This window comes from Eptatretus burgeri, chromosome 1 (genome assembly GCF_056783735.1).
Source record: "Eptatretus burgeri isolate ZD-2024b chromosome 1, Ebu_testis_v1, whole genome shotgun sequence".
Lineage (NCBI taxonomy): Eukaryota > Metazoa > Chordata > Myxini > Myxiniformes > Myxinidae > Eptatretus > Eptatretus burgeri.
The window spans coordinates 40,532,888-40,548,159 of NC_140961.1; the positions used below are offsets into that span (position 1 = coordinate 40,532,888).

General features: G+C 53.2%; 1 protein-coding gene across 7 annotated transcripts in view; it reads right to left on the reverse strand.

The window, feature by feature from the left end:
- The window catches only part of LOC147034316 (rho guanine nucleotide exchange factor TIAM1-like), a 162,154-nt gene extending 147,741 nt beyond the window's left edge, over positions 1-14,413 (reverse strand). For 3 of the 7 annotated variants that reach the window (XM_085880610.1, XM_085880615.1, XM_085880570.1), the window contains exon 1: positions 14,228-14,387. Coding sequence is in view for 1 of the 7 variants with exons in the window: in XM_085880623.1 (XP_085736749.1) it covers positions 14,261-14,296 (36 nt within the window). In the remaining 6 variants the exon portion in view is untranslated. Of the gene's footprint in view, positions 1-14,227 lie in introns of all 7 variants that reach the window. The other 4 variants (XM_085880582.1, XM_085880591.1, XM_085880623.1 and 1 more) reach the window with 4 other exon arrangements.
- Positions 14,414-15,272: the final 859 nt, after the last annotated feature.

Genomic DNA, 15,272 nt, shown 5'->3' on the forward strand with positions numbered 1-15,272 from the left:
GGTCTCTGTCTGTGTCTCTGGTCTCTGTCTGTGTCTCTGGTCTCTGTCTGTGTCTCTGGTCTCTGTCTGTGTCTCTGGTCTCTGTCTGTGTCTCTGGTCTCTGTCTGTGTCTCTGGTCTCTGTCTGTGTCTCTGGTCTCTGTCTGTGTCTCTGGTCTCTGTCTGTGTCTCTGGTCTCTGTCTGTGTCTCTGGTCTCTGTCTGTGTCTCTGGTCTCTGTCTGTGTCTCTGGTCTCTGTCTGTGTCTCTGGTCTCTGGTCTCTGGTCTCTCTGTCTCTGTCTGTGTCTCTGGTCTCTGGTCTCTCTGTCTCTGGTCTCTGGTCTCTGGTCTCTGGTCTCTGGTCTCTGGTCTCTGGTCTCTGGTCTCTGGTCTCTCTGTCTCTGTCTGTGTCTCTGGTCTCTGGTCTCTGGTCTCTCTGTCTCTGTCTGTGTCTCTCGGTCTCTGGTCTCTGGTCTCTGGTCTCTGGTCTCTGGTCTCTGGTCTCTGGTCTCTGGTCTCTGGTCTCTCTGTCTCTGTCTGTGTCTCTGTGTCTCTGGTCTCTCTGTCTCTGTCTGTGTCTCTCGGTCTCTGGTCTCTGGTCTCTCTGTCTCTGTCTGTGTCTCTGGTCTCTGGTCTCTCTGTCTCTGTCTGTGTCTCTGGTCTCTGGTCTCTGGTCTCTCTGTCTCTGTCTGTGTCTCTGGTCTCTGGTCTCTGGTCTCTCTGTCTCTGTCTGTGTCTCTGGTCTCTGGTCTCTGGTCTCTCTGTCTCTGTCTGTGTCTCTGGTCTCTGGTCTCTCTGTCTCTGTCTGTGTCTCTCGGTCTCTGGTCTCTGGTCTCTCTGTCTCTGTCTGTGTCTCTGTGTCTCTGGTCTCTGGTCTCTCTGTCTCTGTCTGTGTCTCTGGTCTCTGGTCTCTCTGTCTCTGTCTGTGTCTCTGGTCTCTGGTCTCTCTGTCTCTGTCTGTGTCTCTGGTCTCTGGTCTCTCTGTCTCTGTCTGTGTCTCTGGTCTCTGGTCTCTGGTCTCTCTGTCTCTGTCTGTGTCTCTGGTCTCTCTGTCTCTGTCTGTGTCTCTGGTCTCTGTCTGTGTCTCTGGTCTCTGGTCTCTCTGTCTCTGTCTGTGTCTCTGGTCTCTGTCTGTGTCTCTGGTCTCTGGTCTCTCTGTCTCTGTCTGTGTCTCTGGTCTCTGTCTGTGTCTCTGGTCTCTGGTCTCTCTGTCTCTGTCTGTGTCTCTGTCTCTGGTCTCTGGTCTCTCTGTCTCTGTCTGTGTCTCTGGTCTCTGGTCTCTGGTCTCTCTGTCTCTGTCTGTGTCTCTGGTCTCTAGTCTCTCTGTCTCTGTCTGTGTCTCTGGTCTCTGGTCTCTCTGTCTCTGTCTGTGTCTCTGGTCTCTGGGCTCTCTGTCTCTGTCTGTGTCTCTGGTCTCTGGTCTCTCTGTCTCTGTCTGTGTCTCTGGTCTCTGGTCTCTCTGTCTCTGTCTGTGTCTCTGGTCTCTGGTCTCTCTGTCTCTGTCTGTGTCTCTGGTCTCTGGTCTCTCTGTCTCTGTCTGTGTCTCTGGTCTCTGTCTGTGTCTCTGGTCTCTGGTCTCTGGTCTCTCTGTCTCTGTCTGTGTCTCTGGTCTCTCTGTCTCTGTCTGTGTCTCTGGTCTCTGTCTGTGTCTCTGGTCTCTGGTCTCTGTCTGTGTCTCTGGTCTCTGGTCTCTCTGTCTCTGTCTGTGTCTCTGGTCTCTGGTCTCTCTGTCTCTGTCTGTCTCTGGTCTCTGGTCTCTCTGTCTCTGTCTGTGTCTCTGGTCTCTGGTCTCTCTGTCTCTGTCTGTGTCTCTGGTCTCTGTCTGTGTCTCTGGTCTCTGGTCTCTGGTCTCTGTCTGTGTCTCTGGTCTCTCTGTCTCTGTCTGTGTCTCTGGTCTCTGTCTGTGTCTCTGGTCTCTCTGTCTCTGTCTGTGTCTCTGGTCTCTGTCTGTGTCTCTGGTCTCTGGTCTCTCTGTCTCTGTCTGTGTCTCTGGTCTCTGGTCTCTCTGTCTCTGTCTGTGTCTCTGGTCTCTGTCTGTGTCTCTGGTCTCTGGTCTCTCTGTCTCTGTCTGTGTCTCTGGTCTCTGGTCTCTCTGTCTCTGTCTGTGTCTCTGGTCTCTGTCTGTGTCTCTGGTCTCTGGTCTCTCTGTCTGTGTCTCTGGTCTCTGTCTGTGTCTCTGGTCTCTGTCTGTGTCTCTGGTCTCTGTCTGTGTCTCTGGTCTCTGTCTGTGTCTCTGGTCTCTGTCTGTGTCTCTGGTCTCTGGTCTCTGGTCTCTCTGTCTGTGTCTCTGGTCTCTGGTCTCTGGTCTCTCTGTGTCTCTGTCTGTGTCTCTGGTCTCTGGTCTCTGGTCTCTCTGTGTCTCTGTCTGTGTCTCTGGTCTCTGGTCTCTCTGTCTCTGTCTGTGTCTCTGGTCTCTGGTCTCTGGTCTCTCTGTCTCTGTCTGTGTCTCTGGTCTCTGGTCTCTGGTCTCTCTGTCTCTGTCTGTGTCTCTGGTCTCTGGTCTCTGGTCTCTCTGTCTCTGTCTGTGTCTCTGGTCTCTGGTCTCTGGTCTCTCTGTCTCTGTCTGTGTCTCTGGTCTCTCTGTCTCTGTCTGTGTCTCTCGGTCTCTGGTCTCTGGTCTCTCTGTCTCTGTCTGTGTCTCTGTGTCTCTGTGTCTCTGGTCTCTCTGTCTCTGTCTGTGTCTCTGGTCTCTGGTCTCTCTGTCTCTGTCTGTGTCTCTGGTCTCTGGTCTCTCTGTCTCTGTCTGTGTCTCTGGTCTCTGGTCTCTGGTCTCTCTGTCTCTGTCTGTGTCTCTGGTCTCTGGTCTCTGGTCTCTCTGTCTCTGTCTGTGTCTCTGGTCTCTGGTCTCTGGTCTCTGGTCTCTCTGTCTCTGTCTGTGTCTCTGGTCTCTCTGTCTCTGTCTGTGTCTCTCGGTCTCTGGTCTCTGGTCTCTCTGTCTCTGTCTGTGTCTCTGTGTCTCTGTGTCTCTGGTCTCTCTGTCTCTGTCTGTGTCTCTGGTCTCTGGTCTCTCTGTCTCTGTCTGTGTCTCTGGTCTCTGGTCTCTCTGTCTCTGTCTGTGTCTCTGGTCTCTGGTCTCTGGTCTCTCTGTCTCTGTCTGTGTCTCTGGTCTCTGGTCTCTGGTCTCTCTGTCTCTGTCTGTGTCTCTGGTCTCTGGTCTCTCTGTCTCTGTCTGTGTCTCTGGTCTCTGGTCTCTGGTCTCTCTGTCTCTGTCTGTGTCTCTGGTCTCTGGTCTCTGGTCTCTCTGTCTCTGTCTGTGTCTGTGTCTCTGGTCTCTGGTCTCTCTGTCTCTGTCTGTGTCTCTGGTCTCTGGTCTCTCTGTCTCTGTCTGTGTCTCTGGTCTCTGGTCTCTGGTCTCTCTGTCTCTGTCTGTGTCTCTGGTCTCTGGTCTCTCTGTCTCTGTCTGTGTCTCTGGTCTCTGGTCTCTGGTCTCTCTGTCTCTGTCTGTGTCTCTGGTCTCTGGTCTCTCTGTCTCTGTCTGTGTCTCTGGTCTCTGGTCTCTCTGTCTCTGTCTGTGTCTCTGGTCTCTCTGTCTGTGTCTCTGGTCTCTGGTCTCTCTGTCTCTGTCTGTGTCTCTGGTCTCTGGTCTCTCTGTCTCTGTCTGTGTCTCTGGTCTCTGTCTGTGTCTCTGGTCTCTGGTCTCTCTGTCTCTGTCTGTGTCTCTGGTCTCTGGTCTCTCTGTCTCTGTCTGTGTCTCTGGTCTCTGGTCTCTCTGTCTGTGTCTCTGGTCTCTGGTCTCTGGTCTCTCTGTGTCTCTGTCTGTGTCTCTGGTCTCTGGTCTCTGGTCTCTGTGTCTCTGTCTGTGTCTCTGGTCTCTGGTCTCTGGTCTCTCTGTCTCTGTCTGTGTCTCTGGTCTCTGGTCTCTGGTCTCTCTGTCTCTGTCTGTGTCTCTGGTCTCTGGTCTCTGGTCTCTCTGTCTCTGTCTGTGTCTCTGGTCTCTGGTCTCTGGTCTCTCTGTCTCTGTCTGTGTCTCTGGTCTCTGGTCTCTCTGTCTCTGTCTGTGTCTCTCGGTCTCTGGTCTCTCTGTCTCTGTCTGTGTCTCTGTGTCTCTGGTCTCTGGTCTCTCTGTCTCTGTCTGTGTCTCTGGTCTCTGGTCTCTCTGTCTCTGTCTGTGTCTCTGGTCTCTGGTCTCTCTGTCTCTGTCTGTGTCTCTGGTCTCTGGTCTCTGGTCTCTCTGTCTCTGTCTGTGTCTCTGGTCTCTGGTCTCTCTGTCTCTGTCTGTGTCTCTGGTCTCTGGTCTCTGGTCTCTCTGTCTCTGTCTGTGTCTCTGGTCTCTGGTCTCTGGTCTCTGGTCTCTCTGTCTCTGTCTGTGTCTCTGGTCTCTGGTCTCTCTGTCTCTGTCTGTGTCTCTGGTCTCTGGTCTCTGGTCTCTCTGTCTCTGTCTGTGTCTCTGGTCTCTGGTCTCTGGTCTCTCTGTCTCTGTCTGTGTCTCTGGTCTCTGGTCTCTCTGTCTCTGTCTGTGTCTCTGGTCTCTGGTCTCTCTGTCTCTGTCTGTGTCTCTGGTCTCTGGTCTCTCTGTCTCTGTCTGTGTCTCTGGTCTCTGGTCTCTGGTCTCTCTGTCTCTGTCTGTGTCTCTGGTCTCTGGTCTCTCTGTCTCTGTCTGTGTCTCTGGTCTCTGGTCTCTCTGTCTCTGTCTGTGTCTCTGGTCTCTGGTCTCTGGTCTCTCTGTCTCTGTCTGTGTCTCTGGTCTCTGGTCTCTCTGTCTCTGTCTGTGTCTCTGGTCTCTGGTCTCTGGTCTCTCTGTCTCTGTCTGTGTCTCTGGTCTCTGGTCTCTGGTCTCTGGTCTCTCTGTCTCTGTCTGTGTCTCTGGTCTCTGGTCTCTCTGTCTCTGTCTGTGTCTCTGGTCTCTGGTCTCTGGTCTCTCTGTCTCTGTCTGTGTCTCTGGTCTCTGGTCTCTGGTCTCTCTGTCTCTGTCTGTGTCTCTGGTCTCTGGTCTCTCTGTCTCTGTCTGTGTCTCTGGTCTCTGGTCTCTCTGTCTCTGTCTGTGTCTCTGGTCTCTGGTCTCTCTGTCTCTGTCTCTGTCTGTGTCTCTGGTCTCTGGTCTCTGGTCTCTCTGTCTCTGTCTGTGTCTCTGGTCTCTGGTCTCTGGTCTCTCTGTCTCTGTCTGTGTCTCTGGTCTCTGGTCTCTGGTCTCTCTGTCTCTGTCTGTGTCTCTGGTCTCTGGTCTCTGGTCTCTCTGTCTCTGTCTGTGTCTCTGGTCTCTGGTCTCTGGTCTCTCTGTCTCTGTCTGTGTCTCTGGTCTCTGGTCTCTGGTCTCTCTGTCTCTGTCTGTGTCTCTGGTCTCTGGTCTCTGGTCTCTCTGTCTCTGTCTGTGTCTCTGGTCTCTGGTCTCTCTGTCTCTGTCTCTGTCTGTGTCTCTGGTCTCTGGTCTCTGGTCTCTCTGTCTCTGTCTGTGTCTCCGGTCTCTGGTCTCTGGTCTCTCTGTCTCTGTCTGTGTCTCTGGTCTCTGGTCTCTGGTCTCTCTGTCTCTGTCTGTGTCTCTGGTCTCTGGTCTCTCTGTCTCTGTCTGTGTCTCTCGGTCTCTGGTCTCTGGTCTCTCTGTCTCTGTCTGTGTCTCTGTGTCTCTGGTCTCTGGTCTCTCTGTCTCTGTCTGTGTCTCTGGTCTCTGGTCTCTGGTCTCTCTGTCTCTGTCTGTGTCTCTGGTCTCTGGTCTCTGGTCTCTGGTCTCTCTGTCTCTGTCTGTGTCTCTGGTCTCTGGTCTCTCTGTCTCTGTCTGTGTCTCTCGGTCTCTGGTCTCTCTGTCTCTGTCTGTGTCTCTGGTCTCTGGTCTCTCTGTCTCTGTCTGTGTCTCTGGTCTCTGGTCTCTGGTCTCTCTGTCTCTGTCTGTGTCTCTGGTCTCTGGTCTCTGGTCTCTCTGTCTCTGTCTGTGTCTCTGGTCTCTGGTCTCTGGTCTCTCTGTCTCTGTCTGTGTCTCTGGTCTCTGGTCTCTGGTCTCTCTGTCTCTGTCTGTGTCTCTGGTCTCTGGTCTCTGGTCTCTCTGTCTCTGTCTGTGTCTCTGGTCTCTGGTCTCTCTGTCTCTGTCTGTGTCTCTGGTCTCTGGTCTCTCTGTCTCTGTCTGTGTCTCTGGTCTCTGGTCTCTCTGTCTCTGTCTGTGTCTCTGGTCTCTGGTCTCTCTGTCTCTGTCTGTGTCTCTGGTCTCTGGTCTCTCTGTCTCTGTCTGTGTCTCTGGTCTCTGGTCTCTCTGTCTCTGTCTGTGTCTCTGGTCTCTGGTCTCTGGTCTCTCTGTCTCTGTCTGTGTCTCTGGTCTCTGGTCTCTCTGTCTCTGTCTGTGTCTCTGGTCTCTGGTCTCTCTGTCTCTGTCTGTGTCTCTGGTCTCTGGTCTCTCTGTCTCTGTCTGTGTCTCTGGTCTCTGTCTGTGTCTCTGGTCTCTGTCTGTGTCTCTGGTCTCTGGTCTCTCTGTCTCTGTCTCTGTCTGTGTCTCTGGTCTCTGGTCTCTCTGTCTCTGTCTGTGTCTGTGTCTCTGGTCTCTCTGTCTCTGTCTGTGTCTCTGGTCTCTGTCTGTGTCTCTGGTCTCTGGTCTCTCTGTCTCTGTCTGTGTCTCTGGTCTCTGTCTGTGTCTCTGGTCTCTGGTCTCTCTGTCTCTGTCTGTGTCTCTGGTCTCTGGTCTCTCTGTCTCTGTCTGTGTCTCTGGTCTCTGTCTGTGTCTCTGGTCTCTGGTCTCTCTGTCTCTGTCTGTGTCTCTGGTCTCTGTCTGTGTCTCTGGTCTCTGGTCTCTCTGTCTGTGTCTGTGTCTCTGGTCTCTGGTCTCTGGTCTCTCTGTCTGTGTCTCTGGTCTCTGGTCTCTGGTCTCTCTGTGTCTCTGTCTGTGTCTCTGGTCTCTGGTCTCTGGTCTCTCTGTGTCTCTGTCTGTGTCTCTGGTCTCTGGTCTCTGGTCTCTCTGTCTCTGTCTGTGTCTCTGGTCTCTGGTCTCTCTGTCTCTGTCTGTGTCTCTGGTCTCTCTGTCTCTGTCTGTGTCTCTGGTCTCTGGTCTCTGGTCTCTCTGTCTGTGTCTCTGGTCTCTGGTCTCTCTGTGTCTCTGTCTGTGTCTCTGGTCTCTGGTCTCTGGTCTCTCTGTCTCTGGTCTCTCTGTCTCTGTCTGTGTCTCTGGTCTCTCTGTCTCTGTCTGTGTCTCTGGTCTCTCTGTCTCTGTCTGTGTCTCTGGTCTCTGGTCTCTGGTCTCTCTGTCTCTGTCTCTGGTCTCTCTGTCTCTGTCTGTGTCTCTGGTCTCTCTGTCTCTGTCTGTGTCTCTGGTCTCTCTGTCTCTGTCTGTGTCTCTGGTCTCTGGTCTCTGGTCTCTCTGTCTCTGTCTGTGTCTCTGGTCTCTGGTCTCTGGTCTCTCTGTCTCTGTCTGTGTCTCTGGTCTCTGGTCTCTGGTCTCTCTGTCTCTGGTCTCTCTGTCTCTGTCTGTGTCTCTGGTCTCTCTGTCTCTGTCTGTGTCTCTGGTCTCTCTGTCTCTGTCTGTGTCTCTGGTCTCTGGTCTCTGGTCTCTCTGTCTCTGTGTCTCTGTCTGTGTCTCTGGTCTCTCTGTCTCTGTCTGTGTCTCTGGTCTCTCTGTCTCTGTCTGTGTCTCTGGTCTCTCTGTCTCTGTCTGTGTCTCTGGTCTCTGGTCTCTGGTCTCTCTGTCTCTGTCTGTGTCTCTGGTCTCTGGTCTCTGGTCTCTGGTCTCTCTGTCTGTGTCTCTGGTCTCTGGTCTCTGGTCTCTCTGTGTCTCTGTCTGTGTCTCTGGTCTCTGGTCTCTGGTCTCTCTGTGTCTCTGTCTGTGTCTCTGGTCTCTGGTCTCTGGTCTCTCTGTCTCTGTCTGTGTCTCTGGTCTCTGGTCTCTCTGTCTCTGTCTGTGTCTCTGGTCTCTCTGTCTCTGTCTGTGTCTCTGGTCTCTGGTCTCTGGTCTCTCTGTCTGTGTCTCTGGTCTCTGGTCTCTCTGTGTCTCTGTCTGTGTCTCTGGTCTCTGGTCTCTGGTCTCTCTGTCTCTGGTCTCTCTGTCTCTGTCTGTGTCTCTGGTCTCTCTGTCTCTGTCTGTGTCTCTGGTCTCTCTGTCTCTGTCTGTGTCTCTGGTCTCTCTGTCTCTGTCTGTGTCTCTGGTCTCTGGTCTCTCTGTCTCTGTGTCTCTGTCTGTGTCTCTGGTCTCTCTGTCTCTGTCTGTGTCTCTGGTCTCTCTGTCTCTGTCTGTGTCTCTGGTCTCTCTGTCTCTGTCTGTGTCTCTGGTCTCTGGTCTCTGGTCTCTCTGTCTCTGTCTGTGTCTCTGGTCTCTGGTCTCTGGTCTCTCTGTCTCTGTCTGTGTCTCTGGTCTCTCTGTCTCTGTCTGTGTCTCTGGTCTCTGGTCTCTCTGTGTCTCTGGTCTGTGTCTCTGGTCTCTGGTCTCTCTGTGTCTCTGTCTGTGTCTCTGGTCTCTCTGTCTCTGTCTGTGTCTCTGGTCTCTCTGTCTCTGTCTGTGTCTCTGGTCTCTCTGTCTCTGTCTGTGTCTCTGGTCTCTCTGTCTCTGTCTGTGTCTCTGGTCTCTGGTCTCTGGTCTCTCTGTCTCTGTCTGTGTCTCTGGTCTCTCTGTCTCTGTCTGTGTCTCTGGTCTCTCTGTCTCTGTCTGTGTCTCTGGTCTCTCTGTGTCTCTGGTCTCTGGTCTCTCTGTCTCTGTCTGTGTCTCTGGTCTCTGGTCTCTCTGTCTCTGTCTGTGTCTCTGGTCTCTGGTCTCTGGTCTCTCTGTGTCTCTGGTCTGTGTCTCTAGTCTCTGGTCTCTCTGTGTCTCTGGTCTGTGTCTCTGGTCTCTCTGTGTCTCTGTCTGTGTCTCTGGTCTCTGGTCTCTGGTCTCTCTGTCTCTGGTCTCTCTGTCTCTGGTCTCTCTGGTCTCTGGTCTCTCTGTGTCTCTGGTCTCTCTGGTCTCTGGTCTCTCTGTGTCTCTGGTCTGTGTCTCTGGTCTCTGGTCTCTCTGTGTCTCTGTCTGTGTCTCTGGTCTGTGTCTCTGGTCTCTGGTCTCTCTGTGTCTCTGTCTGTGTCTCTGGTCTCTGGTCTCTGGTCTCTCTGTCTCTGGTCTCTCTGTGTCTCTGGTCTCTGGTCTCTGGTCTCTCTGTCTCTGTCTGTGTCTCTGGTCTCTGGTCTCTCTGTCTCTGTCTGTGTCTCTGGTCTCTGGTCTCTGGTCTCTCTGTCTCTGTCTGTGTCTCTGGTCTCTGGTCTCTCTGTCTCTGTCTGTGTCTCTGGTCTCTGGTCTCTGGTCTCTCTGTCTCTGTCTGTGTCTCTGGTCTCTGGTCTCTGGTCTCTCTGTCTCTGTCTGTGTCTCTGGTCTCTGGTCTCTCTGTCTCTGTCTGTGTCTCTGGTCTCTGGTCTCTGGTCTCTCTGTCTCTGTCTGTGTCTCTGGTCTCTGGTCTCTCTGTCTCTGTCTGTGTCTCTGGTCTCTGGTCTCTGGTCTCTCTGTCTCTGTCTGTGTCTCTGGTCTCTGGTCTCTCTGTCTCTGTCTCTGTCTGTGGTCTCTGGTCTCTGGTCTCTCTGTCTCTGTCTGTGTCTCTGGTCTCTGGTCTCTGGTCTCTCTGTCTCTGTCTGTGTCTCTGGTCTCTGGTCTCTCTGTCTCTGTCTGTGTCTCTGGTCTCTGGTCTCTCTGTCTCTGTCTGTGTCTCTGGTCTCTGGTCTCTCTGTCTCTGTCTCTGTCTGTGTCTCTGGTCTCTGGTCTCTGGTCTCTCTGTCTCTGTCTGTGTCTCTGGTCTCTGGTCTCTGGTCTCTCTGTCTCTGTCTGTGTCTCTGGTCTCTGGTCTCTGGTCTCTCTGTCTCTGTCTGTGTCTCTGGTCTCTGGTCTCTGGTCTCTCTGTCTCTGTCTGTGTCTCTGGTCTCTGGTCTCTGGTCTCTCTGTCTCTGTCTGTGTCTCTGGTCTCTGGTCTCTGGTCTCTCTGTCTCTGTCTGTGTCTCTGGTCTCTGGTCTCTGGTCTCTCTGTCTCTGTCTGTGTCTCTGGTCTCTGGTCTCTGGTCTCTCTGTCTCTGTCTGTGTCTCTGGTCTCTCTGTCTCTGTCTGTGTCTCTGGTCTCTGGTCTCTGGTCTCTCTGTCTCTGGTCTGTGGTCTCTGGTCTCTCTGTCTCTGTCTGTGGTCTCTGGTCTCTGGTCTCTCTGTCTCTGTCTGTGTCTCTGGTCTCTGGTCTCTGGTCTCTCTGTCTCTGTCTGTGTCTCTGGTCTCTGGTCTCTGGTCTCTCTGTCTCTGTCTGTGGTCTCTGGTCTCTCTGTCTCTGTCTGTGTCTCTGGTCTCTCTGTCTCTGTCTGTGTCTCTGGTCTCTCTGTCTCTGTCTGTGTCTCTGGTCTCTCTGTCTCTGTCTGTGTCTCTGGTCTCTCTGTCTCTGTCTGTGTCTCTGGTCTCTCTGGTCTCTCTGTCTCTCTCTGGTCTCTCTGTCTCTCTCTGGTCTGTGTCTCTCTCTCTCTGGTCTGTGTCTCTCTCTCTCTGGTCTGTGTCTCTCTCTCTCTGGTCTGTCTGTCTCTCTCTCTCTCTGGTCTGTCTGTCTCTCTCTCTCTCTGGTCTGTCTGTCTCTCTCTCTCTCTCTCTGTCTCTGTCTCTCTCTCTCTCTCTCTGTCTCTGTCTCTCTCTCTCTCTCTCTGTCTCTCTCTCTCTGTCTCTGTCTCTGTCTCTGTCTCTCTGTCTCTCTGGTCTGTCTGTCTCTCTCTCTCTCTGGTCTGTCTGTCTCTCTGTCTCTGTCTCTGTCTCTGTCTCTGTCTCTGTCTCTGTCTCTGTCTCTGTCTCTGTCTCTGTCTCTGTCTCTGTCTCTGTCTCTGTCTCTGTCTCTGTCTCTGTCTCTGTCTCTGTCTCTGTCTCTGTCTCTGTCTCTGTCTCTGTCTCTGTCTCTCTCTCTGTCTCTGTCTCTGTCTCTCTCTCTGTCTCTCTCTCTCTCTCTCTCTCTCTCTCTCTCTCTCTCTCTCTCTCTCTCTCTCTCTCTCTCTCTCTCTCTCTCTCTCTCTCTGTCTCTCTCTCTCTCTGTCTCTGTCTCTGTCTCTCTCTCTCTCTCTCTCTCTCTCTCTCTCTCTCTCTCTCTCTCTCTCTCTCTCTCTCTCTCTCTGTCTACATGGAGAGAGATAGAGAGAGACATTCACGGGTTCAGCATTCGCAGTTTCGCCATTGACGGCAACATTCGTTGGTTCGGTAATATTTCAATACAACCGAGATTTTGCGTTTCTACACGTCCGATGCTGATCCTTCTCCTAAAGATGGAGAAAAAAAAAAAAAAGAAGAGGAACACAGTCCATCAAGAAGTTTTGCAGTGAATTAAATATTGTCCGCGTGTAGACACATTGGAGGGTTCGGCATTCACCGTTTCCACATTGTCTGCATTCATGTATAGACATTTCCGTCAACATCACATCATGTTCGCTTGAGACTTTTTCCTATTTTCCTGGAGTGGCCCATTTCCTTCATCGTGGCACATAGGAGCCAATCCCCCCTCCATGTCAACACCATCACAATCATCATTGTTTTCAGCTTCATCATCATTGAAGGTACATTGATTTCACAAAGTAGAACTCCCACAGTTTTGGAGCCAGCCCCACCAAATTTTCTTTGCAGCTTTTGGACTTCCTGCACATGCCCGAAAGTGGGTGGGAGTTGTCAAAAAAATAAAAATAATTCTTAAAACACTTCTTTGTTTGACATTTTGGCCTCCCACCCATGCGGAGCGTGGGTATCTCGCAAGTCACGAAAAATAAGAGCAAGGGGACCGAACGTTCACAGACAGTGGACAAACACAAAGGAGAATTTGGATTCAAATATGGGTTTGTTACAATCATTGTGAACTGTTTCAGGAAGGGAGGGCAGAGTTGAGGTACCCCTCAACCCTGCCCTCCCTTCCTGAACCAGCGACCAACTCACTAAACTCGTTGACGTCTAGAAACCACCAATAGAACAAGTCTACCTCTTTCAACCAAACACCACCGACAATGTAGACGTCTCGCAACCGACCGACCATGCTGACATCTCGCGACTAACCGACCGTGTCCACATCCGGTGATCGGCGGACCGTGTCCACATCTCATGACCGACCGACCATGTCAACATCACACGACCGACCGACCATCTCCATCTCTCGTGACAGACCGACCGACCAACCGTGTCCACATCTCGCGACCGACCGTGTGTACATTTTGCGACTGACCGACCGACCATGTCCACATCTCGCGACCGACCGACCGCGTCCACATCTCATGACCGACCGACCGTGTCCACCTCTCATGACAGACCGACCGACCATGTCCACATCCCGCGACTGACCGACCGAGTGCACATCTCGCGAACGATTGACTGACCGTGTCCACATCTCACGACCGACCGACTGACCATGTCCACATCTCACGACCGACCGACCAACCGTGTCCACATCTCACGACCGACCGACCAACCGTGTCCACATCTCACGACCGACCGACCGTGTCCACCTTTCGTGACAGACTGACCGACTGTGTTCACATCCTGCGACCGACCGATCGTGTCTGCATTTTGCGACTGACCGTGTCCACATCTCACGACCGACTGACTGACCCTGTCCACCTCTCGTGACAGACCGACCGACCGTGTCCACATCTCGTGACAGACCGACCGACCGTGTCCACATCTCGCGACCGACCGACCGTGTCCACATCTCACGACCGACCGACCGTGTCCACCTCTCACGACCGACCAACCGTGTCCACCTCTCGTGACGGACCGTGTCCACCTCTCGTGACGGACCGACTGACCGACTCCACATCTCGTGACCGACCGACCAACCGTGCCCACATCTCGCGACCGACCGACCGTGTCCACATCTCACGACCGACCAACCGTGTCCACATCTCGCAACCGACCGACCGTGTCCACATCTCACGACCGACCGATCGTGTCTGCATTTTGCGACTGACCGTGTCCACATCTCGCGACCGACTGACCGACCCTGTCCACAACTCGCGACCGACCGTGTCCACATCTCACGACCGACCGACCGTGTCCACCTCTCGTGACAGACCGTGTCCACCTCTCGGGACAGACCGTGTCCACCTCTCGGGACAGACCGTGTCCACCTCTCGGGACAGACCGTGTCCACCTCTCGGGACAGACCGTGTCCACCTCTCGGGACAGACCGTGTCCACCTCTCGTGACAGACCGAGTCCACCTCTCGTGACAGACCGACTGACCGAGTCCACATCTCACGACCGACAATGTTGTCATCTGGAGACGAACCCAACAACCATGTCCACGTTTTTGGAACAACCAAAGCACCGATCACGTCCACATCTTGCAACCAACATCGACGTCGATGGATTGTATCAACCGGTCGGTGATGTCTTGCAACCAAGGAAGGAAGCAATCACGTCCGCGTGTTCCAACCAACCATGTGGACCTCTTCCGACGGACTCACCGAACGTGTGCGCACATATCGCTACCAACCCACAGATCATGTCCACCCCTTCCAACCAACCGTGTCCAGGTGGGCATTTCCATTTAACCAAGATAACCGGGATTTACGGTGCTCCATGTGAAGAGCAGTGCAAACAAAGGCCAGGCAGCACCTCACGAAATTTCACCGTCCGACCGTCTGTCTGTTCCCAGGTATCACAAAAACGGCTGAACCGATCGCAACCATTTTTGGGGTGTGTAATCCTGGGACCCCTTGGAGTAAAATAGGCATAAATATAATAACATAACCCCCCCCCCCCCTTGACGGCTCCCGAAGGGAGCGGGTGCTTCTAGTTCAAGAAAAAGCAAGCAATGGCTGTACGCCTCAAACGGTCGGCTTCCTTCATCCCGTCCCACCGGGCATAACACATGGCGAGACGAACACACGTTCTTGGGCGTCTCAAACGAGCCTCGACCGCAACCTCTCAAAAAAGGTCAGGAGGAGGCAGCAGACGCGCGACAAGCACGGACTCTCACTCACGGCGACGTCACCGTCACTGGAAAACACACGATTCTCAACGAACACATCGAGGAAATACATTTCAACTTGGTTACAAAGTTCACGCAACTTAAACCAAACATCGAAGAACTTACAAAAAAAAAAAAAACTTTCAACCATGTTACAAAGTTTTCAACAAAACTTTCAATCATGTTACAAAGTTTTCAACAAAACTTTCAATCATGTTACAAAGTTGGGATTCCAAGCTCAACACCGCCCCCCCCCCTTTGTCGCTTTGTTTCAACCCCCAAACTCTCAATATCCAGGATTCGGGTTCAGAACCAACGTTTCGCTCTCAGGCACGAGAAACAAAGCGACACTTATGGGGGAAACGTGGATTTTAAGCCCCAGAAGTAGGACAAGAAAGGAGGTTAGAAAGAAACATTTACTGGCCTTGTCTCCAGGACAACAGTCACCGGCGCTTACTTGTGCCGTCCTTCTCTCCACTTCCTCACTCTTCATTCATTCGTCTTCTCACTCAAGAAATTAACCACGCGACCCTCCCACCATACTTCGAAACGATGTCCTTTCCTCGCTCCTTTCGACTTAATGCGGGAGTTCAAATTCCCCTCCCAACGTGCCCCACCCTCCTAACTACAACCCGCCCACTTTGCTCCGACTTCTCAGTGCCCCGCCCACTTTGCTCCGACTTCTCAGTGCCCCGCCCACTTTGCTCCGAGTTCTCAGTGCCCCGCCCACTTTGCTCCGAGTTCTCAGTGCCCCGCCCACTTCTCTTCCTTGGCCACCCCTCTTATGCTCCACCTCCTGCTCGCTTCCTTGGCCACCCCTCTTATGCTCCACCCACTGCTCGCTTCCTTGGCCACCCCTCTTATGCTCCACCTCCTGCTCGCTTACTTGGCCACCCCTCTTATGCTCCACCCACTGCTCTCTTCCTTGGCCACCCCTCTTATGCTCCACCCACTGCTCTCTTCCTTGGCCACCCCTCTTATGCTCCACCCACTGCTCTCTTCCTTGGCCACCCCTCTTATGCTCCATCACTGCTCTCTTCCTTGGCCACACCTGCTCTTCCTTGGCCACCCCTCTTATGCTCCACCCCTGCTCTCTTCCTTGGCCACCCCCCTTATGCTCCACCCCCTGCTCTCTTCCTTGGCCACCCCTCTTATACTCCATCACTGCTCTCTTCCTTGGCCACACCTGCTCTTCCTTGGCCACCCCTCTTATGCTCCACCCCTGCTCTCTTCCTTGGCCACCCCTCTTATGCTCCACCCACTGCTCTCTTACTTGGCCACCCCTCTTATGCTGCACCCACTGATCTCTTCTTTGGCCACCCCTGCTCTCTTCCTTGACCACCCCTCTTATGCTGCACCCCCTGCTCCAGCCCTCCCACATTCACACTGTTATAAACGTGCAAAGCTGTGTGACCATGACGACTCGAAAAGAGTAGGTCTTTGAGGTGTGCAGCGTGCTGGTCGAAGAA